A 26,792-nucleotide genomic window follows, 5' to 3' on the forward strand; every position below is an offset into this window, starting at 1 on the left:
GGAGGATTTTTCAATAGAATAATTTTTTGAAATTAATTTATTTTTTGGCTGCGTTGGGTCTTTGTTGCCATGCGCAGGCTTTCTCTAGTTGTGACGAGCAGGGGCTACTCTTTGTTGTGGCGTGCAGGCTTCTTTCTCACTGTGGTGGCTTCTCTTGTTGTAGAGCACGGGCTCTAGATGCACGGGCTTCAGTAGTTGTGGCTCGCAGGCTCAACAGTTGTGGTGCACGGACTTAGTTGCTCCGCGACATGTGGGATCTTCCCAGACCAGGGCTCGAACCCGTGTCCTCTGCATTGGCAGGTGGATTCTTAACCACTGGGCCACCAGGAAGTCCCTCAACAGAATAATTAAGCAAAGTGTGTTGCAGTATACAGACCATGTTCCCTTTTCTTGTGGACCTCATCTGAGATTTGGCTCAGATGTATAGGCTGATGACAGCACACGCTCAATGCCAAGAGGGTATGAAGTTTTTTACTTCTATAATGGAAGTGTCTGGGGAGGGCAGGGCGGGCCTCTCAAGCAGGTGGGAAATGCCTTCGGAGAGCAAGGTAAGGAGCCCGGCTTGGGTTTTTTCACTGAGATTAGGGGGTGGGCTAGGGTGACAGTTTGTGCACATGAGCAGGAACTTCCATGGACTTATTACTCTCTTGCCAGCATCAAAGGAAGGAATACTCAGGCTTTCTTAGTGCTTTGTACAGATGTGGGGTACAAAGAGGAATAAGGAGGGATGAAAGTATAAAGCTGTCAGCAGACAAAAAATAAAAACTGAGGTCAGAGACTTCCGGTTCCTGATCTGGCATGTAAGGAGCTTAGAAGCGGGCATTAGCACCCTCAGAGGAGAAAACCAACAAACTAAAAATTAACAATAGACCCATCAGAGAATTTAGGTCATGGGGAAACTGCTGTCTCCAAAATCAGCGAGACAAAAAAGTAGCCATGTCCAGAATACTCTGTTCTTAACAAGAACTGTCCTCAAAATAATCTATTTTGTAACAGTGCAACTGATCTGGGGCGTGCGTGCGTGTGTGGTGGAAACACCCACTTGAGTCTCCTCTAGCCTCCCTGCTCTCCAAAGGTGGGGGGTGGGTAGAGGACAGAAGCACTTGTGACAGTGGTTTCCCTCCTTACGTCAAATATGTGGTGTCTTTTTAACACCACTGCTCCAACTCGGTCATCAAATATGTGTCTACCAGTTTGAGTCAATATGAATGCCACTGGAGTTAGTGTCGGACCTCACAGATTAATAAACACTCCCACAAGACTGCCCCCACTTCAGCTGCTGGCCACAAACAGGGTGCCTGGGCTACCGACATTTCTGCCCAGCTGCCTACAAAGTCATAGATTCCCTTGACACTCCCTCAGGTTTGGTAATTTGCTAGAACAATTCTGAGAACTCAGGAAGACACTTGGCTTTACTATTACTGGTTTATGATAAAGGATACAACTCAGGAACAGCCAAATGCAAGAGATGCATAGGGAAAAATATGGGAGCAGGGAGTAAGGGGGTGGGGTCAAAGGAAACAAAAGCAAAAAGAAACGAATAGGACCTAATTAAACTTAAAAGGTTTTGCATATCTAAAGAAACCACTGACAGGCCTGGAGATTATCATACTAAGTGAAGTCAGACAGAGAAAGACAAATATAATATTGCTTATATGGGGAATCTAAAAAGACATGATACAAATGAACTTATTTACAAAACAGAAATAGGCTCACAGACTTAGAAAACAAACTTATGGTTACCAAAGGGGACAGGTGGCGGGAGGGAGGAATAAATTGGGAGTTTGGGATTGACAGATACACACTACTATATTTAAAATAGATAACCAACAAGGACCTACTGCATAGCACAGGGGACTCTGCTCAATATTCTGTAACAACCCAAATGGGAAAAGAATTTGAAAAATAGATACATGTATATATATAACTGAATCACTTTGCTGTACATCTGAAACTAACACAACATTGTTAATCAACTATACAGTACTCCAATATAAAATAAAAAATTTAAAAAATTCTGTAAAAAGAAAACTTGGTTAATACTACATTTAAAGTACTTTGCATGTCAATAAAATATCAATAAAAAGAAAAAATTTAAAATAAACACAGGAGGAAGTATGGAAAGGTATGTGTACCAATAAACTTTGTGGTTAGAAAATAAGTAAATAAACCATCGACAAAATGAGAAGACAGCACACTGAATGGGAGAAAATATTTGCAAATGATATGACTGATGAGGGGTTAATATCCAAGAGATAGAAACAGCTCATACACCTCAGTATCAAAAAAATAACCCAATTAAAAAATGGATAAAAAAAATGGATAGAAGACCTGAGTAGACATTTTTCCAAAGAAGACATACAGATGGTCAACCAGCATATGAAAAGATGCTCAACATCACTGCATCAGAGAAATGCAAGTCAAAACAACAAGGTATCACCTCACACCTGTCTGAACATCTTCCATCAAAAAGACCACAAATAACAAATGTTGGTGAGGATGTGGAGAAAAGGGAACCCTTGTACACTGTTGCTAGGAATGTAAATTAGTGCCAACTAATATGGAAAACAGTACTGAGATTTCTCAAAAAACTGAAAATAGAACTACCATATGATCCAGCAATTCCACTCCTGGGTATATATCTGAAGATGATGAACACTATTTCAAACAGATACACACACCCCAATGTTCACAGCAGCATTATTTACAATAGCCAAGATATGGAGGGAACCTAAGTGTCCATCGACAGATGAATGGATAAAGAAGATGTGGTGCATACATACAATGGAATACTTCTCAGCCAGAAAAAAGAATGTAATTTTGCCATTTGCAACAACATGGATAGATGAAGGGTATTATGCTCAGTGAAATAAGTCAACAGAGAAAGACAAATACTCTATGATTTCACTTATATGGGGAATCTAAAAGAAACAAATGAATATAACAAAACAAAAACAGACTCACAGAACAAACTAGCAGTTACAAATGGAGAGAGCGAAGTGGGGAGGGGAAAGACACGGGTGGGAGATTAAGGGGTACAAACTACTATGTATAAAATAAATAAGTTAAAAGCGTATATTGTATAGCACAAGGAATATAGCCAATATTTTGTAATAACTTTATATGGAGTATAATCTATAAATATTTTGAATTATTAGGTTGTATACCTGAAACTGATATAATACTGTAAATCAACTATACCTAAAAAAAAGTCAATGGTCTAAAAATACAACAATTGAAGCCACATACTGTCATAGTGGATTTAAAAAAATTATATGTTGTCTAATAAAGCCACATTCACAGTAAAGACAGATGGATTAAGACTAAGGGATGGAAAAAGATGTTATCATGTTAGCATTAAAAGATAAGCAGAATATCCATATTACTTTCTGACAAAGCACAGAGATAAAGAGGGGCAATGCATGAAGATAAAGGGGTCAAGTCTCCAAGAAGACAAAGCAATCCTTAGTGCTTACGTGCACAGCAACAACACAGTGGCAAAATACACCAGGGAAAAATGGATAGAATTACAAGGAGAAACAGACGACTCCACTATTATAGTTGGACTTCAACACCCCTCTAATAAATGATTATGAGAACCAGCAGGAAGATATTCAGGAAAGCCACAGAGCTGAATTGAACAGTGCCCTCAAACAACCGGACATAACTGAAAACTGTGTATTACTTCATTAAACAATAGCAGAATACACATCCTTCTCAAGTTAACATAGGAAATTCATAAAGATAGAACACATTCTGGGGGAATTCCCTGGTGGTCCAGTGGTTAGGACTGGGTGCTTTCACTGCCGTGGGGCCGGGTTTGATCCCTGGTTGGGAACTAAGATGCTGCAAGCTGTGTGGCGTGGCCAAAAGAAACACATTCTGGGACATAAAACACATATTAACTAATCTTAAGGGAAATCATACAAAATATACTCTCAGAACACAAAGGCATTAACCTGGAAATCAATAATAGAAAGATATTTAAAAACATTCAAATACTTCAAGATTAAACAACACACTTTTAAATAACCCATGGATCAAAGAAAAAGTTTCAATAGCAATTAAAAATTACCTTGATTAAATAAAAATGAATGTACAATTTACCGAAACTTGTGGAATGCAGCAAAAATAGGGTGGGCGTAGAGGGAAATTTATGGCATTGAAGGCATACACTTGAAGAAAGAGATCTGTAATTAATGATCTAAGCCTTTAGCCTTAAAAAGTAGAAAAAGAAGAGGAAATTAAGCCCAAAGTAAGCACAGGAAGAGATGTAATAATTTGAGAAGAAATCAATGAAAGTACAAGAAATCATTGAGAAAAATCAACAAAACACATCTGTTTTCTGAAGAGATGAAATTCAGAAATGTCTATATAAGCTGAGAAAAAAAAGAGAAAAGACATGGGAATTCCCTGGTGGTCCAGTGGTTAAGACTCTGTGCTTTCACTGCTGAGGGTTTGGGTTCAATCCCTCGTTGGGGAACTAAGATACTGCAAACCACACAGCATGGCCAAAAAAAAGAAAGAAAGAAAGAAGAAAAGCCAAATTATTAATATGAGGAATGAAACAGGAAAAAATGAAAATTTAAAAGCATTTGAAAAAATCCAAAATCCATTTATGATAGCACACTAGGAATAGAGAGGAACTTCTTCTTCTTGAGAAAGACCATCTACAAAAAACCTGCAGTTAACATCACACTTAATGGTGAGAAGCTAGATGCTTTCCTGGTAATATCAGGAGGCAATGATGTCCTCTCTCTCACCAGTCCTAGTCAACACTGTACTGGAAACTTACAGAATAAAAGGACATGTAAGGTATACAGAATGGGAAGTAAGAAATAAAACTGTCTTTTGTCATATATGACATGATTATGGGAAAAAGAATCAACAACAACAAAGAGAACCCCTGAACTAATAAGAGAGTACAGTAAGACTGAAGGATAGCTAACATACAAAGTCAATGATTTCCTATAGATCCAAACAAATCTAGTCAATTCATCTTTGACAAAGGATCAAAGGCAATTTAATGAAGAAACGACAGTCTTTTCAACAAATAGTGCCAGGAAAACTAGATATCCACATTGAAAAAAAGAACGTCTAGACACAAATCCTACACCTTTTGCAAAAATTAACCCCAAATGGATCACAGATATTATGTAAAAGGCAAAACTACAGAACTCCTAGAAGATAAGACAGGAGAAAGTGAACCTATCTATGAAACAGAAACAGAATCATGGACATAGAGAACAGACTGGCGGCTGCCAAGGGGGAGGGGGTGGGGGAGGGATGGAGTGGGAGGCTGGGGTTAGCAGATGGAAGCTTTTATACATAGAATGGATGAACAACAAGGTCCTACTGTACAGCACGGAGAACTATCTTCAATATCCCATGATAAACCATAATGGAAAAGAGTATTAAAAATGTATATATGTGTACAGCTGAATCACTTTGCTGTATAGCAGAAACTGACACAACACTGTAAATCAGCTATACTTCAAGTTTTTAAAATATTGAAGGAAAAAAGGTAACACAGGAGAAAATCTATATGATCTTGGGTTTGGTGATGAGTTTTTTGATTCAACACACCAAAAGTAGGATTGATGAAAGAAAAAAAATAGTAAATTGACTTCATTAAAATGACAACTTGCTCTATGAAAGACAGGGTTAAGAGACTGAAAATAAGCCACAGACTGGGAGAAAATCTCTGCAAACCACTTATCTGATAAAGGACTGCTATTTGAAATATCCAAAGAACTCAAAACTCAACAATAAGAAGACAGGCAACACTATTAAAAATGGACAAAATATTAAAACGTGCACCTCACCAAATAAGACACATGGATGGTAAATAAGCATAAGAAAAGATGCTCCACATCATATGTCATTAGGATTGCAAACAAAAGAAGAATGAGATTATTACTAGATACTTATTAGAATACTAAAATTCAAAAAATTGAGAACAAACACCAAAGGACAGAGACAGTGTACAGCAACAGGAACCCTGTTCCATTCTCAATGCTGGTGGGAATGGAAAATGGTATGTCTACTTTGGAAAACAGGCAGTTTCTTAAAATACTAAACCTATTCTTAACCATACAATCCAACAATCAGGCTCCTTTGTATTTTGCCACATTAGTTGAAAACTTATGTTTATAAAAAAAACTGTGCATGAATTTTTATAAAAGCTTTACTCGTGATTGCCAAGACTTAGAGGTGAACAAGATATCCTTCAACAGGTAAATGGAAAAATATCACTGGAACATCAATACAATGAAATATTTTTCAGTGTTAAAAGGACATGAGGTATCAAACCAAAAAGACATGGAGAAACCTTAAATCATATTGCTAAGTGAAAGCAGCCAATATGACAAGGCTACACACTGTATTATTCCAACCATAGTTCTGGAAAGGAAAAAACTATGAGTAAGACCTTCAGCTGCCAGGGATTTCGGGTGGGAGGGAGGAATGAATGAATAGGTGGAGCACAGGGGCCTTTTAGAGCATGAAAGTAGAATACATGACACAGAAATGATGGACACAACTCATTTTATGTTGCCAAAGCCCACAGACTGTCTAACATGAGTCAACGCTATTGTAAATTGCAGACTTTAATGCATCAGTATTGGTTCATCAAATGTAACAAATGTACCACAGTAATACTAGATATAAAAAATAGGGCAGGGACCTCCCTGGGGGTCCAGTGGTAGGACTCCCTGCTTCCACTGCAGGGGGTGCAGGTCCGATCCCCGGTGGGGGAACTAAGATCCCACATGCCCTGTGGCATGGCCAAAAAAAAAATACAGGGCAAACTATATGAAGGCAGAGGGGTTACGTGGGAACTCTGTACTTTGTAATCAAGTTTTCTATAAACCTAAAACTGCTGTAGAGAAAGGTAAAGTGTTATTAGGAAAAAAAAAAGATGAAGTCAGATGCCTTAATATTCATCTCAGATGACTGATGGCTGAAAGAGGTCATCTTTCAATCAACTGATCTGAAGTTATTTCAATGAGCCATTTTGGTGCTTTTATGAGGCCAAGACTCTGAGACTTACAAGAGAGGGTTAAACTACACTGAATGCTGTGTTCCACAGCGCAGCACTGGATGTTCTAAGAGGTGAAATGAGTGCCTTGGTTACTATTAGCCGCGCCTGGAACTCTGACATGGACAGACGCGTGTTACCTTCATTTTTGTGTGTATGGCTGCTCGGCATGTGGGATCTTAGTTTGCCGACCAGGGACTGAACCGGTGCCCTCTGCAGTGGAAGCAGAGTCTTAACCACTGGACCACCAGGGAAATCCCTACCTTGATTTATATCGTGGGTGCCTGTTAGGCAAGAGATTCTCAGAATTCTTTGACCACAAAGGGGTAACTCTTAGACAACCATCCAGGGGTCTGTAAACACATGCTGATGAAGCCAGTTGCTGGTCAGGGCTAAGACGACAGCCTGATGTTTGGTCAGTTGTGCACCCTTGAGTCCCATCCTTCATCAGGATGTCCCAAGTAAGGGATGAAAAGCAGCACCTGCCTGAGCTGGATCATGTCTGATCGTGGTGGTGCTGTCTCTAATGTCTAAAACTCCCACTGCTTTTCACTCGGGGACTCCTAAGGAGCTCACAGGGAGCCTAGGGGTCTGGGAAGGGGGTGACCTTCTTCAGAAAGGGGCTGAAGAGAGGGTAGGCCACCCCTCCTGCAGGTAGGTTATGGCAGGGGGCCCAGGTTTAGCTGTATCTTGCCTGAAGGGGGTCTCCATAGCTGAGCTGAGCTCTTGGGGTGCTGTTCACAGGTCCCAAATCATAATGGGGATCTGGGTGAAGCGTCACATGCTCAGGGCTATCTGCTTTTAGCACAGCTCTGCCAGAAGGGATAACTGCAGCTCGAATGGCATATAGCGTGGAGCCTAGGGCAGTTACTGATGGCAACTCCAGGGGCAGGAGATGAGGTCACTGAAGCCTCTACTGTCAATCAGTGTCTGACAGCACTAAGGGAAGTGCCTGTCATCTGGCAGTTCGACCTGAGTCCAGAGCCTTTTTGTTTTTTTGTAGGGGGAATATTCAAGGTGGGTCGATGTACAAGTAATAGTATAAATGGGCTCAAGTAAAATTCGTAAACAAGGAATAAGATGCCTCCAGAACACCAGAAGAATCTAGACAAGGTTGTGGGTGCTGAGAGGGACAACAGTTATTTCTTCACTGTGTCAGGGAGACTGGACCCCAGGTTACCAATTAATTGTTAGGAATTTAAGCAAGCTGCTAGGAGCCTCACATCAAATACCAGCAATGGCCTGTCTATTGTTTAGGAGCTCTTTTTGTCAGTATTGTTCTGATGTTCTCAGAAAGAGGATGTCATTGGTGTAATGTCACACCTGTGCTTCTGGATCAAGGTGGCTACAGTTCAGATCCTGCCTGCAGAGACTGTGTGTGTTCACAGTGGTGCTGAGGTTCCCTGAGGGTAACCAGGTAAAGGTGTACCATGCCCCTTCGAGGTGAAGGCCAACTGCAGCTGAGAAGCTGCTGAAATACACACTGAACAAAACAGACTTAGCCAAATCTGTGGGAGCAGGATATTTACGTTGCTGAGTGGGTGGAGCCAGTAATTTCCATAATGTTGGGGGCTGGGAAGGGGGAAAGGCATTAGATGGTGGCTGAGGCCCCACTCGTAATTCCAGAGAGTTCCCCAGGACCCTTGAGTTCTGCTGCTGCCTTTATTGCAACAGAGATCCTGACGTTCAGGGTTACAGAGGACAACACCATGGCACCCATGTGGCACAACCAAGGGATTCCTTCAAACCTGATTTAAGCCCTAGTTCCTTATACTTTATAAAGCAGCCAGATATCATAGAGGAGGCCTCTGACCCTGATAGCACTGATGTGTGAGGCTCTCCAGAAGTAGAGTTTATAAATACCAGAGGATACCCCCCTCTCCCGAAATATTCAGTATATCCAGTGACAAAAAAGCAAAAGGGGGGGACAAGAGGGAGAGGACAAAGGAAAAAAATAATGAAACAAAGGTCCACAATTTGACCCAATTGGAAATCCAAAATATACAGAAAGAATTTACACAACGAAAAAGATGAAAGGGCACTACTTGGCTTTGGTGCCTCAACAACATAGTTTATGAAGTAATTTTGCCATCTGCCGTGCTGCACTAATTCTCAAACTTTCATGCAAATAATAAATACTAGGGCTCAAATTACAGTTATACCTGGGATCCCACTAAATTTAAGCAAGGTGCCCCTGATAAATTCAGGGGAGTTACTAGATATCATATAGAAGACTAATAGGTGTATTTCGCCTTAACTTTTTGGACGCGCAGGCTCAGCGGCCATGGCTCACGGGCCCAGCCGCTCCGCGGCATATGGGATCTTCCCGGACCGGGGCACGAACCCGCGTCCCCTGCATTGGCAGGCTGATTCCCAACCACTGCGCCACCAGGGAAGCCCCGCCTTAACTTTGAGAAGTGTGGTCTTACCTAAATTCCCCGTGGTCTTATCACCCACTGTCCTAAAATAGCCACACCCAGCAAGGAAGGTCTGATCCAGTGAATTATAAATGAAATTTTAAGTTAGTCTTTGCCACTTTCAAATTATATTGATAAATGAGACCCCACTGACCTTACCTCCTAGTTAAATATGGCCCAGTGTAAATTTAACAGGGTTTTGAAAGATTGAAAAACATTGTACAAGTCTCTTTAGTGAGGAAGTGATTAACCCCCTGTGCTTCTCCTTTTAATAGCCTTATTTGGTCTCTTCTCAACCCTGGAAAAAATGAATGACACCTCACACTGGATTATGGTAACCTTGAGGCTGTGATTTCACCAAATAAGCCCCAACCCTCTCTTTTCTCTCCAGTAACTGCTCTGTCAGAAACTACCACCCAACTAGCCCAGCTCTTGCACAGGCTATCGTCTCTCTTTCCCACCTGTGCCTTACATGATGGGTCCAACCCAGGCACTAGCACAGCTTCACTCTAACATGCAGATAAATCCCAGCAAACACACTGACCCAAGACTAATTTAAGGAGAGCTCCAATCCCATACTGCTGCTCCCAAATGCCTAGGAGTCCTTAAAACTGACAATTCTGGTCGGCTGAACACAGAACTGAGTCCTGGTATGGTCAACAATGCAACACAGGGCAGCACAGCTCACAGCTTGAGCTCCCCAGCACCCAGCAGCCCACAGCGCCAGCCGCCATCAGACAGCAGAGCAGGTGAGCGAGTCAGAGCAGGAGAAGACAGACAGGTGCTGATCATGTGTGGCCATGCTGCTCACAGTGCCAGCTGCTATGGTCACCTGCAGAGGTGTGGCTGAGGCTGTCACCGGTGTAGTACACACCCACCCGAGAGGGTAAGAAAAGGGTTACGACTCACAGAAGAGAGGTCTTGGGGGAGAGCAGGCCTGGCCTTTCAAGCAGCTCTGAAATGGCTTCACAAACCAAGAAAAGGAGCCTGGCCCGGGTGTTCACTGTGGGTGGAGGGTGGGACCGAGGCAAAAATTCTTGCCCAAGGGCAGGAGCTTGTGTGGCTGGAACCCCCTGCCGCCTCTAGAAGGGAGGCCACCCAGACTTCTCATCAGCTTGTCCAGGTCAGGGCACAAGGGGAAGAGGGAGGTGTTAAAAAGAAACAGTAGGCCCCAAATGGAGTCATTTGTGCTAGGTCCATGTCACCAAACCAACACTTAATACCTAACCTAACTGCAAATACGACCTCCCCTAGGAATGTCAACTTAACCAATCTGGAATTTTCTGGTCAACACCAGCAAGGTAATCTACCACATTGGTTTTTCCTTTAAAAAAAAATTTTTACTTGGCTGTGCTGGGTCTTAGTTGCAGCACGCCAGATCTTCGTTGCGGCACGCTGGATCTTCGTTGTGGCATATGAACTCTTAGTTGTGGCATGTGGGATCTAGTTCCCCGACCAGGGATCGAGCCCAGGGCCACTGCATTGGGAGCACTGAGTCTTAACCACTGGACCACCAGGGAAGTCCCTGCACAGGTTTTTTTCTATCCCTCAAAGAAAGATGAGATAATCCATTCTTTCCTTACCTCTTCCCCCTTCTGCCCATCTAAGCCTTCCATCTTGGACACCTCTCTACTTGCTAGATGCGATGCTGTCCAATTCACCACCAATCACTTAATAAAGCCAATAAGACCTTTAACACTTATTTAGTTGAATTCTTGTTATTTTAACAGATTGGTGAGGTTTTAACTGTGAGCAAATATCAAAAAATGCGGAGTCTGGGGACTTCCCTGGCAGTCCAGAGGTTAAGACTTCGCACTCCCACTGCAGGGGGCACAGGTTCAATCCCTGTCTGGGAGCTAAGATCTCACAAGCCATGTGGTGTGGCCAAAAAAAGAAAGAAAGAAAGAAAAATATGCATTTGCAATTGCTTCCTTTTTGATAAAGAAAACACCAAATCAAGATGCTCAAGAAATAATCAATACTGGTTATTTGGGGGTGGCTGAACCAAGAGCACTTGAGGGGCCAGGGTGTTCTGGAGTAAGTCTACTTTAGACCTTCTTATCTTAACAGCCTTTTCCTAACCTTCGCATGATTATTTAAGATTAACTGAGTAATCTGCATAAACCATATTTTTCTATTTAACAGCTTTTACTTTTAATTAACTTGCTTTTAATTTTTAAATTTTAAACTTATTTTTTACTTTTCTATGGAGGAAACCATGCTAAGATTTACTCCTTTAAACATTTAACACTTATAAAAAGCATAAAAAATGAAGTTTCATATCTCCTTCTAACTAAAGTTACAAGAGAGGCATCATAGTTTCTCTGTATATCTCATTCTGGGGGTTATTTCATAAATAAGTAATGTGTAATGCACTAGGAATTTGGGTCTAATCCATTAAATATACTAGGATTTTCGATGACTTAGGTAAGTTTTGAATAGTTTTCCTCATATCAATTAAAGGAATTCATTTGCTTCAGTAATATTAGAGCACTTAAAATTTCAAAGCTCTCTAAGGACATGCACATACAAAAACTGACTTACAAATGTAAAAACCATCTGAGAACTCAAATACACCCATCTCATATCTTGAGGATCTCTTGCCTAAAAGGAACAAATACTCTGTTTGGTTCCAGAATTCCTGGCCTTACTCCCACTATGTCTCTCAATCAACATACATTTAAAGCCTGAGACCTATAAATATTATACACTCACACAGTAAATTATACCACAAACCATTAAGGGAAACTAGAGTTAAGAGCTGCAATATTCAATATATAAACATATACGAGGAAAGAAATGCAAATATTTCAATCAGTGAGATAAGCAGCCTGTTTCCCTACAGTTCAGAAGGAAACCCAGATTTCCAAGCTTGAGGTCCAGACTCGCCCTGTGGGGATACAACCCTTAGAGTGTGTCAGTCCCTGGTGATGGACGGTAAGGACACCTGAGCAGCCATAGAAATAAACTCTGGAGGCTCCAACATAATGCAAATGCTCCCTTCTCAGGCTTCAATTCTTACAAGTGAGAAAACTCTTGGCCAGATTCAATTTAAAGTTCTAACTGAAATGTACTCCGAAACTCATAAACTCTTGTCCAGGAGACAGAACACATGACCTTCACAGACTTTCTCAATGTACTCATATTACTGAGTGCACCTACACTGCAAATGCAACTCAAACCTGTGTCTCAAAACAGGCACCAAGAAAATCACAGTTATAGCTTCAGAAAGGGCATCACTCCCCATCCCCCACCCACCATCACAGGTGCATCCCCACTTTCCAGGGATCTGTATCTTCTCTTACTATAAAGACTCCTTCCACAGTGGGTGCAAGCAGGTAGGACACTTACAGGGGGAGGCTCCCCAGCAAGAACAACTGGTCCTCTGAGTACTTCCCTTTGCAGGCTTAAGGGGGCCTTAGCTTAGAAATACTGACCACAGGTCTCGGTTCCCCACTGTTGTTGCCTTGGACACCACTGATATTTTAAGTGACATAAACCCAGTGTTTGAATAATCCAGCACAACTATTTAAAACCAGGATTTATGTGTAAAGGAAGGAAGAAAATTGTAAGGCATTTTTCTAGTTCAAGAACAACACACACAAATGTCTATTCCTTTCAGAAAATAAATGTTAGTTAATTATTATTTCCATGGCAAGGAACTGTTTGGAAATAATCATCATTGAAGAAAAGAAAAAAACAGATCTCGAATGTTACATGCAGTCACTCATGGGACCAAAAAAAAGAAAAAATTTAACTAATGGAATGGTATAATGGAATATTTTTTTTTCTGAAATTCACCTCTTTCTTCCCCTTTGGAAATATTTTATACTCTCTTTCAAGATCTATTGATTAAATACATTTACAGTTATCAAAAGCCGAGACTTAAAGTGAATAAAGTCACAAACTCAGGGAGGGGCAAGGCTGACCTGGAACTATGATAAAAAGGTTACCCAGGAGTCTCCAAAGAGGAACCTCCACCCAAAGGGCTCAAACAGGATGTCTGTGCCCAGCAAAGGTCCGGGGGGGAAGCACAAGACTTATACAATGTAGTTCCAGGTGGTTAGTCTCTGATTTCTTCTCATGGAAAAAATACATAGACAAAAAAATGAATCTTTAAAAAGAGCCATTCATGGCTCTGTGGAGAAATGATACAATTAAAATACTGCGTAGTCTGAAATGCACCGCGGAAGACAAATAGTTAATAATGAAGCTATGCACTGGAGAGGGGAAGATGGCGTTTGGGAACGTGGGGAAAGATCTGGAAATCTAGGCATTTACTGCCTGCCCTGGGAAGAGCTAGGGTACAAGAACAGGGTCGTGGATTTGTGACCATGTTTCTCAAAATTTGGGAAAGTGAGGGGGAAAAGAGAGTCCCCCCACCCCGGGGAGAAAGGAGGGACTGGGGACCCCAAAGACCACAGCTCCTCCAACGCAGGAACCCCGGATACTGAGTCACGATTGTCCCCTGATCACCCTCCCGGTAGACCCGGCCGCAGCAGTGAGCGGAGAGGCCGCCCTGTGTCCCGACTGCCGGCCGAGCCCCCACGCTGCCTGCCGCGCCGGCTGTGGACTCGGGTCCGCAGGTCCGGAGTTGACCGCGGGGAGGCCCGGGTCCCACCACGGCCAGTTCCAACTGGTCCCTCCGCCCCCGTCTCCCAACACCAGGCTCCCCAACTCACCATTTTTCGGTTTCTCGGCTTCCCTGTCGTCCACCCCACAACTGCCGCGGCAAGTGCAGGTCTCAGCGACAGAGGATGCCGCGGAGCCACCGGAGCCCTTTAAGGGCATCGAGAGGGGACGTGCTGCGCGGCGGGAGCAAATGGGAATGAGCGAGCAGTCCACGCCACCCACGCGCGTCACTGGAGCGTAGCCCACTGGCGCCCACACGTACGTAACCAGTGACTCCCCTGATTGGACAGTTCGCAAGGCCCCGCCCCCCCCGTGCCTGAGTGACAGGAGGCTGGAGTTCTCGTCTTTGTGCCGACCTTGTCCTGGCAGGGGTCCAGAACTGTCCCCTCCACGGACACTGCACTGAACCATGAGGCCGCGAGGCCCTCACGGAACTGTAACACTTATTCACAGACACGGAGACTTAAAAGTGACCTCACCATATGAAATGAGTCTGGCTCCACTTTTATCTTTGACCACTTCCTGTGAGAGACGCCCATCCATCCCTACCTAGCCCCCACTCATTTGTTACTTTAAAAGCCCGCTGGCCTCAGGGGCACTTGGCTCTGGTGGGAGGATGAACCCCGCAGTCCTAGACCAGCCCTGAAGCCTCAAACACTAGCATGTGTGAAACACTGAGAAAGAGAAACCACCGGAAAACCTTTTCTGTGTAATTCCTTGTTTGTTGAAAGGTCAAAGGAGGCAAAACTGAAAGACCACTGCTGAGTGAAAAATCACAGATGGCGAAGGTATGAAGGATAAAGAATCACAACCACCGTCATGTATGGGGCAGGACCGAGATGAGTGAGGGATGGGAACGTCAGGACACTCTCACAACTGCCCAAAGGCCATTTATGAATCTTCATGAAGATTCCAAAGATGTTTCAATTATCACTAAATCTTGCCATAAAACATTTTGTATATTCTTTTCTGAATATATTTGCTGATAAAAATTTCAAGCAGTAATTAAGTTTGGAAACAAACATAACTTGTGTATGTTAGTTTGTCCTATAATGTGGCAATCTGAGTTTTCACTCGCGGTTTTGGCAGAAAAATCAGTAAGAAGACAAGTGTCTGTTGAGAAAGAATGGGTTCCATAAATGCATCATCATATGTAGTTTTTAAAAACAAAGGGTATTGCTATGAAAAGATCTGGAGGATTTATCAATAGAGCAAATAAGTGCAGTGTATTGCAATATATATACCATGTTACCTTTTCTATAACCTTCGGAGGCAGGTGGACCCTCGATACCCGCCCCCACCACTGCAAGCGTTGGTTGAGTAGTGGAGACTAACACACACCTACCAAGAATATATGAAAGGGTTAATTACTTCTGTAACTGAGGTCTCTGGGGAGAGCAGGGTGGGCCTCTCAAGCAGGTGGGAAATGGATTGAGAACAGGGAAGGGAGCCTGGCCTGGGTTTTTTAAACTGAGGTTAGGGGGTGGGCTAAGGTGGAGGTTCACACACAGCCTTTCTTATCACCTTGTACAGATGTGGGGCACAAAGGGAAGAAGGAGGGGTAAGACTCTAAAGTTGTCAACTGTCAAATAATGGAAAGTACATATACTGGTCTCTGCCCCTGGTTCCTGGCACCCAGCTCCTAAAAGCTTGTAAATTCCTAAAGGATGAGAGCACTAAGGAACAACTCTTGTTCTGCTGAAGCGACTCTGGGTGGGCTCCTGGATAGCTGCTGGGTGAGGGCTGGTCACCAGAAAGAGCAAGCCATGATCAGGAGCTTGGAATTTTCAGCCCAACACCCTCATCCTCCAGAGAGGGGACAGGGCCTGGAAATGAAGTTAATAATCAATCATGCCTACGTGAGGAAACCTCTGTAAAATCCCAAGGGTATTCCAAGGGTATGGGGTTCGGAGAGCTTCCAGGTTGGTGAGCACATCCACGTGGGGGAGGGTGATGCACCCCAACTTCACACGGACCCTCCCAGACCTCACCCTTTGTATCACTTCCTCTGGCTCTTCACTTGTATCCTTTATCATATCTTTTAGTACACTGGGAAATGTAAGTTAAGTGTTTCTCTGAGTTCTGTGAGCCGCTCTAGCAAACAGAACCCAAGGAGGGGGTTGTGGGAACCCCTGATTTGTAGCCAAGTCAGACAGAAGTTGTGAGTAACCTGGGGACCTACTCCTTGTGATTGGCATCTGAAGTTGGGGGGTGGGAGTGGCTGCCTTGTGGGACTTAGCCCTTAACCTGTATAATCTCATGCTGTCTCCAGGCAGACAGTGTTAGGATTCAGTTAAGTCGTAGGACACCCCACTGGTGTCACAGAGAATTTACTTATTGTGGGGAGAAAGCCGTCACATGTCTGGTGACCAAAAGTGTCAGGAGTGAAGTGTTCTGGGTAAAAGTAAAGGAGAAACACAGGCAGGAAGAACTGGGTTTTCTCTACTCAGGAAAAATACTGAGTTTTCCCAACATATCAGCAGTCAAACATTAAAAGATGGAGTCAGAGACCTCTGATCTGGCAGATAAGGAGCTTAAAAGGTAACAGTCCCATCCTCAACAAACTTTTTGTAAAAAGCAAACAAACTGAAAAAATCAATGACTCTTCTTATATCTATGAAAGAACTGAGGTCACAGGGCAAAGTGCTGTCTCCAAAATTGCAGAGAGACTGAAAAATAGCCATTTTGAAATATGCCCACAATATTCCACTCTTCTTAACAAGTCCTGTCCTCAAAAGAATCTGCTTCATTAGAGGCTAACCAACTGGGATTCCACCAGTGCCTAAATGACATGAGGGGTGGGAAATAGGCAACTTGAGTCCCCTCTAGCCTTCCTGCCTGACCTCTCAGCAAATACTTGGTATGTTTTCCAAAACTATGCCAACCCTCCAGCACCAACTGGGTGTCCTGCAATTCAATTCAAGTCTAACACAAACTAACCAGAGTTAACATCAGACTCCACAGTTTACAGGTTCAATCTTGTAAGACTGCCCCCATGTCAGATGCCAGCTGCAAACAGGGCAGCAGGAAGGTTATACACATTTCTGCACGGCCTACTACAAATTCAGAGGTTCCCTGGACAATACCTCATCTTCGTTAATTGGCTAGAACAGCTATCAGAATGAAGAAAAGCACTACTTATTATTACCAGTTTACTGTAAAAGATACAAGTCAGGAATAGCCAAATGTGAAGGGTGCACAGGGCAAAGTGGTGGTCGGAGGGTAGGGAGCTTCCATGCCCTCTCCTGGCATGACAGCCTCCCAGCATGGTGACGTGTTCACCAACTCAGATCTCTCTGAATCCCGAGGTTTAGAGGTTTCGATGGAGTTCCCTCATGTCGACCATTGGTGAATAACTTAATCTCCAGTCCCTCTTTCCTCCACAGAGGTTGGGAACTGGGCTGAACATTCTAAGCCTCTAATCAAAGCTTGGTCTTCCTGGTGACCAACCCATACCCTGAAGCCATCTTAGGGGCCTGGAAGCAGTTGCCTCATTACAACATAAGATGCTCTCATCACTCAGAAAGTCCAAAGGCCTTAGGAGATCTTTGATAAGAACTGTGGACAAAGACCAAACATTTTTCTTATCATACCACAGAAGGTCACAGCCCAGGGACACACGCTCATTAAAATACTGAGACTAAATCATGGGACGACAGAACATTTCCTGTCCACCCACAACATGCCACTACACCAAGAAGACTCCTGTTTCATCACAGTGGGAAACATGGAAAGAACGGTATGTTTCAGAACTTATTTACAAGTCTCTACAGTACCCCAAAGGTGACATGGGAGACAAAAGCAAGGACACCTGAGGATATTTTACCCCTGACAGCTACAACAAATAGTCAACACAGCCTAAGGCTAGTCAGATAAACATAAAACCTCACACTAAGGTCTATTTACCTCAGTTCCTTTTCACACTACATCATGTCCAGTATTCAACAAAAAATTCAAAGGCACAAGAAAAGACTTAAAAAACACATCTTCAGGAGACAGTGTAAGCAGCTCTTTGCAGGAAACTGCCCTCAGCAGGAAGTCCCTTTCCTTGTCACTTTAGCAAAGTTGTAATGTAACTAACTTTTAAACCAGGCACCCCCATGCTCTACTCATCTCCCGCCCAAGCACACCTTTCAAATCTTTTCATTACACAACACCTTGCCTAGCCTGTCGGTTCAAAGAAGTAGAAATGAGTAAGTAGAATAAGTAATTAACAGATGACCAGATCTCTTCCCTAGCTTCCCTTTTGGTAATCTCATGAACAAACTGTGTGATTAACATCTGAAGGAAGATCACAAGTCTACGAGCCTGCATGCAGTGGGGGGCAGTGATGACTGTGACCCCCTATTTCAATGATTAACTGAGTTTTACTTCCCTCTTTCCCTTTAAAACTTTCATGGCCGAGCAGGCCCTTGGGAGGTGGTTTTTTGGGTCCACCATCTTCCCGGATTGCTGGCACTCTGATTAATCAAAGACAACTTTCCTTCCTATCAACATTTGTGAATTTGATTTTGTAAGCTGCGAGCAGCGGGCCCTGATTCGATAAAAATAGGACAAGGAAAAGAACCTGATTCAGATGTAGCGGGTATGCTGGAATTATCAGACCAGAAATTTGAAGCAACTATGATGAATATGCTAAGGACTCGAACAGAAATAGTGGATGAGGGACTTCCCTGGTGGTCTGGTGGTTAAGATTCCACGCTTCCAGTGCAGGGGGTGCAGGTTCGATCCCTGGACGGGGAGCTAAGATCCCACATGCTGCAGGGCATGGCCAAAATAATAGTAATTAAAAAACCCAAAGAAATAGTGGGTGGCATGCAAGTACAGACAGGTCACATACGCGAATATGGAAACACTTGAGAAAGAACCAAAAGGGAAATACAAGAAATAAAAAACAAAAGCACAGAAATGAATTATTCCTTTGGCAGGATGGAGGTGAGGGCACATCAACACAATGGAAACATGTGAGGAAAGAATCACTGAGTTTGAGGAAATGTCAAGAGAACCTTCCAAAACTAAAATGCAAAGAGATGAAAGAACAAAAAAGGGAATAGAAATCCATGAACTTTGAGACAATTATAAAAAGTGTAACATACACATAATGGGAATACATGAAAGAGAAGAAAGATGGGAAAAGAAGAAATAAGTGAAGCTTATGGGGACTGAGATTTTCCCAAAATTAATGACAGTCACCAAACCACAGATCCAGAAAGCTCAGAGAAATGAGATTAAAAACTGAAAAATGCACACCTAGAAATACCATATTCAAACTTGAGAAAATCAAAGAGAACATCTTAAAAGAAGGTAGAGTGAGAAAATATTAGGTACAGAAAAACGAGGATAAGAATGAAATCAAACTTCTTTTCAGAAACCATGTAAGCAGGAAAAGAGTTTCGTGAAATAAAGTGCTGAAAGAAAAACCACCCAACTAGAATTCTGTGTCAAGCAAAATTATCCTTCCAAAGTGAGAGAGAAATCAAGACTTTCTGAGACAAACAAAGATCAAGGGAATTTGTTATCAGCATACCTGCTTTGCAAAAACTGTTAAAAGAAATTTGTCAGGGACTTCCCTGGGGGTGCAGTGGTTAAGAACTCCATGCTCCCAATGCAGGGGGCCCGGGGTTCGATCCCTGGTCTGGGAACTAGATCCCACATGCCGCAACTAAGATCCTTCATGCTGCAACTAAAGATCCCGCATGCCACAATGAAGATCCCGCACATGGCAACAAAGATCCCACATGCCACAACTAAGACCCAGTGCAGCCAAATAAATAAATAAACATTTTTAAAAAAAGAAGAAATTTGTCAGGAAGAAGGTAATGATGAAGAAAGGAAGAGTGTTAGAGAAGGAATAAATGAAGGTAAAATAAAATGATTTATTTCTGTTATTTTTATGTATTCTGACAGAAAACACTTTGTTCAAAATCATAACAGCAACTATATTCAGTAATTGTAGCTTATGGATAAATGAAATGAATGATAGCAATGGTACAAGGGCAGGGAGGAGGAATTGGAATACTCTGTTATGAGAAAACTGCACATCCACTGAAGTGATGGTAAACTGTTACTTCAGAGAGGACAAGGTTAGTTGTAAATGTATATTGCAAACTCATGGGCAACTACTGAAAAACGTATAATAGTAAGCTAAAAGAGGAGAAAAAAATGGAACCACATAAAATGCTCAATAAAAGGTAGAGAACGAAGAAAGGTGGAAGAGAATGAAGAAACAAAGAACAAAGGTAACAAATAGAAAAGAGTAGAAATATGGTAGATATTGATCCACTCTATCAATAATCACCTTAAACATCAACGGTCGAAATACAAGAAATGAAAGACAGAAATTTTCAAGTGAATAACAAAATAACAATTATATGTTGTCTGCAAGAATCAGTTTAGATATAAAGACACAGATAAATTAAAAGTAAGGACCTTCTTTAAGATCCTCCCTGGTCGTCCAGTGGGTAAGACTCTGTGCTCCCAGTGCAGGGGGCCTGGGTTCGATCTCTAGTCGGGGAACTAGATCCCGCGTGCCATGCTGCAGCGAAGAAGCCCGTGTGGCGCAGTGAAGAAGCCCGTGTGGCGCAGCTAAGAGCCCGCATGCTGCAACTAAAGATCAAGCACGCCACAGCTAAGATCTGGTGCAGCCAAAAAAAAAAAAAAAAAAAAAGTAAAGGGTGGAGAAGGATATACCATGCCACCACTAAACAAAAGAAAACTGGCATAGCCACATATATATTTCTTTTAATTTTATTGAAGTACAGTCTATTTACAGTGTTGTGTTTAATTTCTGCTGTACAGCAAAGTGACTCAGTTATACATATTCTTTTTCATATTCTTTTCCATTATGGTTTATGACAGGATATTGAATATAGTTTCCTGTGTTATACAGTAGGACCTTGTTGTTTATCCATCCTATATATAATAGTTTGCATCTGCTAATCCCACACTCCCAATCCTTCCTTCCCACTGACCCCCCAGCAACCAGTCTGTTCTCTATGTCTGTGAGTCTGTTTTTGTTTAGTATGTTCATTTGTGTCATATTTTAGATTCCACATATAAGTGATATCATATGGTATTTGTCTTTCTCTTTCTGACTTACTTTGCTTAGTATGATAATCTCTAGGTCCATCCATGTTGCTGCAAATGACATGGCATAGCTATATTAATTTCAGACAAAGCAGACTTCAGAGCAAGGAAAACTCACACTGATAACGAGGAACATTACCTAATGTTTAAAGTGTCGGGAATTCCCTGGTGGTCCAGTGGTTAGGACTCGGCGCTTCCACTGCTGTGGCCCCGGGTTCAATCCCTGGTCAGGGAACTAAGATCCCACAAGCTGCTTGCTGTGCTGAGCCCCACCCCGCCAAAAAAAAAACCAAAACAAAAAACCCAAAGTGTCAATTTTCCAAGAGGACATAGCCATACTTACTGTCTACATGCATAACAAGACTGCAAAATATACGAGGAAAAAAATACTAGAACGGCAAGGAGAAACAGATGAATTCACCATTATAGTTGGAGACTTCACATGCCCTCATCAGTAATTAAGAGTTCCAGCAGGAAGGACATAGTTAAATTAAACAGCACGATCCAACAAGTGGATTTAATTGAAATCCATGCAATACTTCATCCAAACACAGCAGAATACACATTCTTCTCCAGGTCATATGGAACATTCACCAAGACAGACCACATTCTGGGACACAAAATTCACCTTAAATTTGAAAAAAGAGAGATCATACAAGATATGCTTGCAGACCACAATGGTATTAATCTAGAAATCAGTAGCATAGAGATAGTTGGAAAACTCCCAAATACTTGGATATTAAACAACACGCTTTTAAATAACACTTGGGCCCATAAGAGAGTGACATCAGCAGGAGGGGGGAAGAGGAATTTTCTACTGTCATCTCCCCACAGTGCACTGATTTTGACAACCAGTCAAGGATGAGTACCTCTGTGGAAGTCAGGGAGCCCAGTGGAGAAGTTCCAGCACACCAGTGGAGCAAAAAAATCTGAGAACAGACACCACAGAAAGGTAAGAAGAACAGTCTCACTCCTCCCCAAAGGTGGCATAGCTCAATGCTAAGAGTTCTCCTTGGCCCAGGATTCCTCCCATGGGAAAGTGAGAGTGTAGTGACTGAGCACTTGGCTTCCCCAGTGGTGTGAGATGCTGCCCAAGAGCCTCCGTGATTTCTCATCTCACCAAGAATACTAACGGAGAATACTAAGGGAGTCAGGACAGCTGGAAGGCTGGGAGCAGGGAAGAGTTGCAAGGACCCACAGAAATCAAGGCTCAGAACACAACAAATGGCTGCAGATCCTACTAGTCCCTCACAGACTCCATCAGGAGGCTTGCATTTCAGCCACTTGGGATCTGATGTCTGCAGACACTCCTGTCTGGTACATGGGCACACCCAATGCTCTGCACACCTGACTCCCCCACCCTCCCACCCTATAGCCAGCTCCATGTATGTACTCCAGACAGTGAGAGAAAGCCTCTCCCCTGTCTTGTAAGCACATGCATTCAGCTGGCTCACCTCAGTGGGACTGGAAGGAGACAAGCATTTCAGGGGACTACATCTCAGGAAAACAAATGCGAGGCTCTCAGTACCCCGCCTGGTTGTGAGGGATCAAAAGAAGGCATACAGGGAATTCCCTGGCAGTCCAGTGGTTAGGACTCCACACCTCCACTGCAGGGGGCACAGGTTCAATCCCTGGCTGGGGAACTAAGATCCTGCATGCTGAGGGGTGCAGACAAGAAAAACAAACGAAGGCATATAATCTTAAGAATTCCTGCTAAAGAGGGTACAAGAGGTGTGAGGCGGGTGCATTCATAGATAAGGTCTGACGGAATCACAGAATTCCCAGCTGGGCTGACTGGTGAAAAGTGTTTCTTTCCCAAAACCAGTCAGTGGAGGAATTGACTGCTCCTTCACATGTGAACACAGCAATGCAAAACCTCAAGGAACACACACACACACACACACACACACACAGAAAACTGACAAGGAAACTCAATAATTTTCTGGTAACCTATTCCACAGAAATGGAGGTCTAGAAATTGCCTAATGAAGAATTTAAGATAATTGTTCAAAGGATGCTCAGGGAGCTTCATAAGAATACATACAGTCAACTCAACAAAATAAACAATACATGAACAAAAGATGTTCGACTGATAGACAGAAATCACAAAGAACCCAACAGAAATTCTGGTGCTGGCTTTGTGACCGCCTGGAGGGGTGGGATAGGGAGGGTGGGAGGGAGACGCAAAAGGGAGGGGATATGGAAACATATGTATATGTATAACTGATTAAATTTGTTATAAGGCAAAAAATTTAAAAAAAATAAAAATAAAAATAAAAAAAAAAAAGAAATTCTGGTGCTGAAGAATATAATAAATGAATTGAAAAATGAAATACAGCTTCGAGAACTGACTTGATGAATCAGATAAAAGAATCTGTGAACTTGAAGACTGTTCATTTGAAATTATTCAGTTAGAGGAGAAAAGAGGAAGAAAAAAAGGATGAAAAGGAATGAAGAAAGCTTATGGGAATTAAGGGACACCAGCAAAAGAAATAATATACACATTATGGAATGTCTATAAGGAGAAGAGAGGGAGAAGGGTAGAAAGCCTATTTAAAGAAATGATGACTGGAAGCTTCCCAAATATTGGGAAAGATATGGACATCCAGGTACGTAAACCTCAAATATCCCTAAACAGGTTAAACCCAAAGAAGAATTCATAAAGATGCATTATAATCGAATTATTAAAAATCAAAGAAAGAGAATTTTGAAAGTAACAGGAGGAAAGTGATACATCACATAAAGGGAACCCCAATAGACTATCAACAAATTTCTCAGCAGAAACCGTGAGGTCATAAGAGAGTGGCATGACATATGCAAAGAGCTGAAAGAAAGAAACTGCCAACCGAGAAAGCTTTACTCACCAAAGCTGTCCTTCAGAAATGAAGGAAACAAAGACTTCACAAACAAACAAAAGCTGAGGGAGTTTACCACCACTACACCTGCTTTACAAGAAATGCTATAGGGATTTCCTCAAACTGAAATGAAAGGATGCTAATTAGTAACGTGAAAACACATGAAAGTATAAAACTAGTCAAAGTAACTAAGAATTGGTTGTTTGAAAAGACAAACCATTAGCTAGACTAAGAAAAATGAGAAAAGATTCAAATTAATAAAATCAGAAATGAAACAGGATAAATTATTTGGGGAATATAAGGGATCATAAAAAATTACTATGAACAGTTATATGCTAATAAATTGGATAACCTAAAGCAGCGGTTCCCACCCTTTTTGGCACCAGGGACCAGTTTCATGGAAGACAATGTTTCCATGGACTGAGGGTGGTGGGGGGGGATGGTTTCAGGATGATTCAAGCGCATTACATTTATTGTGCACTTTATTTCTATTATTATTACATTGTAATACATAATGAAAGTCTGTTGAAATGAAATAATTATACAAGTCACCGTAATGCTGACAGGAGGCGGAGCTCAGGCAGTAATGGGAGCGGCTGTAAATACAGATGAAGCTTCGCTCGCTTGCCTGCTGCTCACCTCCTGCTGTGCAGCCCGGTTCCTAACAGGCCACGGACCCATATCGGTTCGTGGCCTGGGGGTTGGGGATCCCTGACGTAGAGGTATTAGATAAATTCTTATAAACATACAACCTACTGTGACTGGATCACGAAAACAGAAAATCTGAACCACTAAATAAGGAGTAAGGGGGTTGAATCAGTAATCAAAAGCCTCCCAACAAAGAAAAGTCCAGGACCAGATGGCTTCACTGCTGAATTCTACCAAAGATTTAAAGAAGAATTAATACCAATTCTTCTCAAACTCTTGCAACAACTTGGAGAGAAGGGAACACTTCCAAACTCATTTTATGAGGCCAGCATTACCGATACCAAAGCCAGACAAGGACACTACAAGAACAGAAAATAACAAGCCAATACCCCTGATGAACACAGATGTAAAAATCCTCTACAAAATAAAAGAAACCAAATTCACAGCACATTAGATGGCTTATACAACATGATCAAGTTGGATTTATCCCTGGGATGCAAGGATGGTTCCACATATGCAAATCAATAAATGTGTTACGGGCTTCCCTGGTGGCGCAGTGGTTGAGAGTCCGCCTGCCGATGCAGGGGACACGGGTTCGTGCCCTGCTCCCGGAGGATCCCACATGCCGCGGAGCGGCTGGGCCCGCGAGCCGTGGCCGCGGAGCCTGTGTGTCCGGGGCCTGTGCTCCGCAACGGGAGAGGCCACAGCAGTGAGAGGCCCGCGTACAGAAAAAAAAAAAAAAAATGTGTTACACCAAATTAACTAAATAAAGGGAAAAAATTATATGATCACCTCAACAGACGCAGAAAAAGCATTTGACAAAATTTAACATCCTTTCGTGATAAAAACTCTAAACAACTTAGGTATAGAATAAATATACCTCAACATAATAAAAACCATACATGACAAGCCTATAGGTTAACATCATAGTGAATGGTGAAGAGACCTCTTCCAGAACTGTGGCATCTAGAAAGGGACTGAGGGGGAGGGTGCCCCTCCTGCAGGCAGGCTATGCCAGAGGGCTCAGGTTGCGCTCTGTCATGTCTCAAGGAGGTCTCAGTAGCCGTGCTGAGCTCATGGGGGGCTGTTTTAAGGACTGAAGGCACAATGGACAGCTGGGTGGAGGGTCACATGCTCAGGTCCTGGGAGATCCTCTGTTTTCAGGAGAGCCCAGTACCTGGTGGTAATTACAGCTCTGATGGCATAAAGTGTGGGCCAAGGAGGGGAGCTCCTCGCACAGAAGTCAAGTTTGTAAGGAAAGAATATGTTGCCTTCCAAACACCAAAACAAGCTAGGAGATGCTGTGAGTGCTAAGAGGGACAACAGCTATTTCTTCCTGGTGTCAGGGAGGGAACGGCCCCTTGTTTACCATGTAATTTTTAGGAATTTAACCAGTGTCAGGGCCTTATTTATGGATGGGCTAATGACCCATCCACTTTCCAGGAGCTCCTTTTTTCAGTATTTGTATGTCCCTAAATGAACTTCCTCAGAGGAGAATGTCATTAATGTAATGTCACAGCTGTGCTCCCAGAGCAAGGTCGATACAGCTCACATCCTGCCCGCAGAGACTGTGTGCAGTGACAATGGTGTTCAGGTTCCCCAAGGTTAACCAGGTAAAAGTGCCTCACCTCCCTTAAGAGGCGAAGGCCAACTGAAGCTGAGAGACTGTTGAAACAGGCACTGAACACAACAGACTTAACCAAATCTGTGAGAGCAGGATATTTACCAGCTGCTGATTGGACAGAGTCAGTAATTTCCACAATGTTGGGGACTGGGTACAGGGGTTTGTGTGGTGAGACCACAAACGCAAGGTAATCCACTGTGAGGTGTCATTCATTCCTTTTTTTTTTTTTTTTTAATTTTACTGGAGTATAGTTGACTTACAACGTTGTGTTAGTTTCAGGTGTAGAGCAAGGTGATTCAATTATACATATGATATATTCATTCTTTCTCAGATTCTTTTCTCATATAGGTTATCACACAATATTGAGTAGAGCTCCCTGTGCTATACAGTAGGTCCTTGTTGGTTATCTGTCTTACATATAGTATTGTATGTAAATCCCAAGCTCCTGATTTATCCCTCCCCCCAACGTTTCCCCTTTGGTAAACTAAGTT

The 26,792-nt window shown here is 42.6% G+C and overlaps 1 protein-coding gene across 3 annotated transcripts in view; it reads right to left on the reverse strand.

Annotated features, from left to right (window-relative positions):
* Nucleotides 1-26,792, reverse strand: part of LOC309804188 (uncharacterized protein) — a 47,028-nt gene that overhangs the window by 11,173 nt on the left and 9,063 nt on the right. The window contains exon 1 of one of the 3 annotated variants that reach the window (XM_082621388.1): nucleotides 14,139-14,797. The exons of the other annotated variants lie outside the window; for them this stretch is intronic. Coding sequence (XP_082477514.1) covers nucleotides 14,139-14,141 — 3 coding nt within the window. The 5' untranslated portion in view covers nucleotides 14,142-14,797. Of the gene's footprint in view, nucleotides 1-14,138; nucleotides 14,798-26,792 lie in introns of those variants that run through there. 3 annotated transcript variants of the gene reach the window in all.

The sequence above is a fragment of the Mesoplodon mirus genome (assembly GCF_964341445.2).
Source record: "Mesoplodon mirus genome assembly, chromosome: 5".
NCBI lineage: Eukaryota > Metazoa > Chordata > Mammalia > Artiodactyla > Ziphiidae > Mesoplodon > Mesoplodon mirus.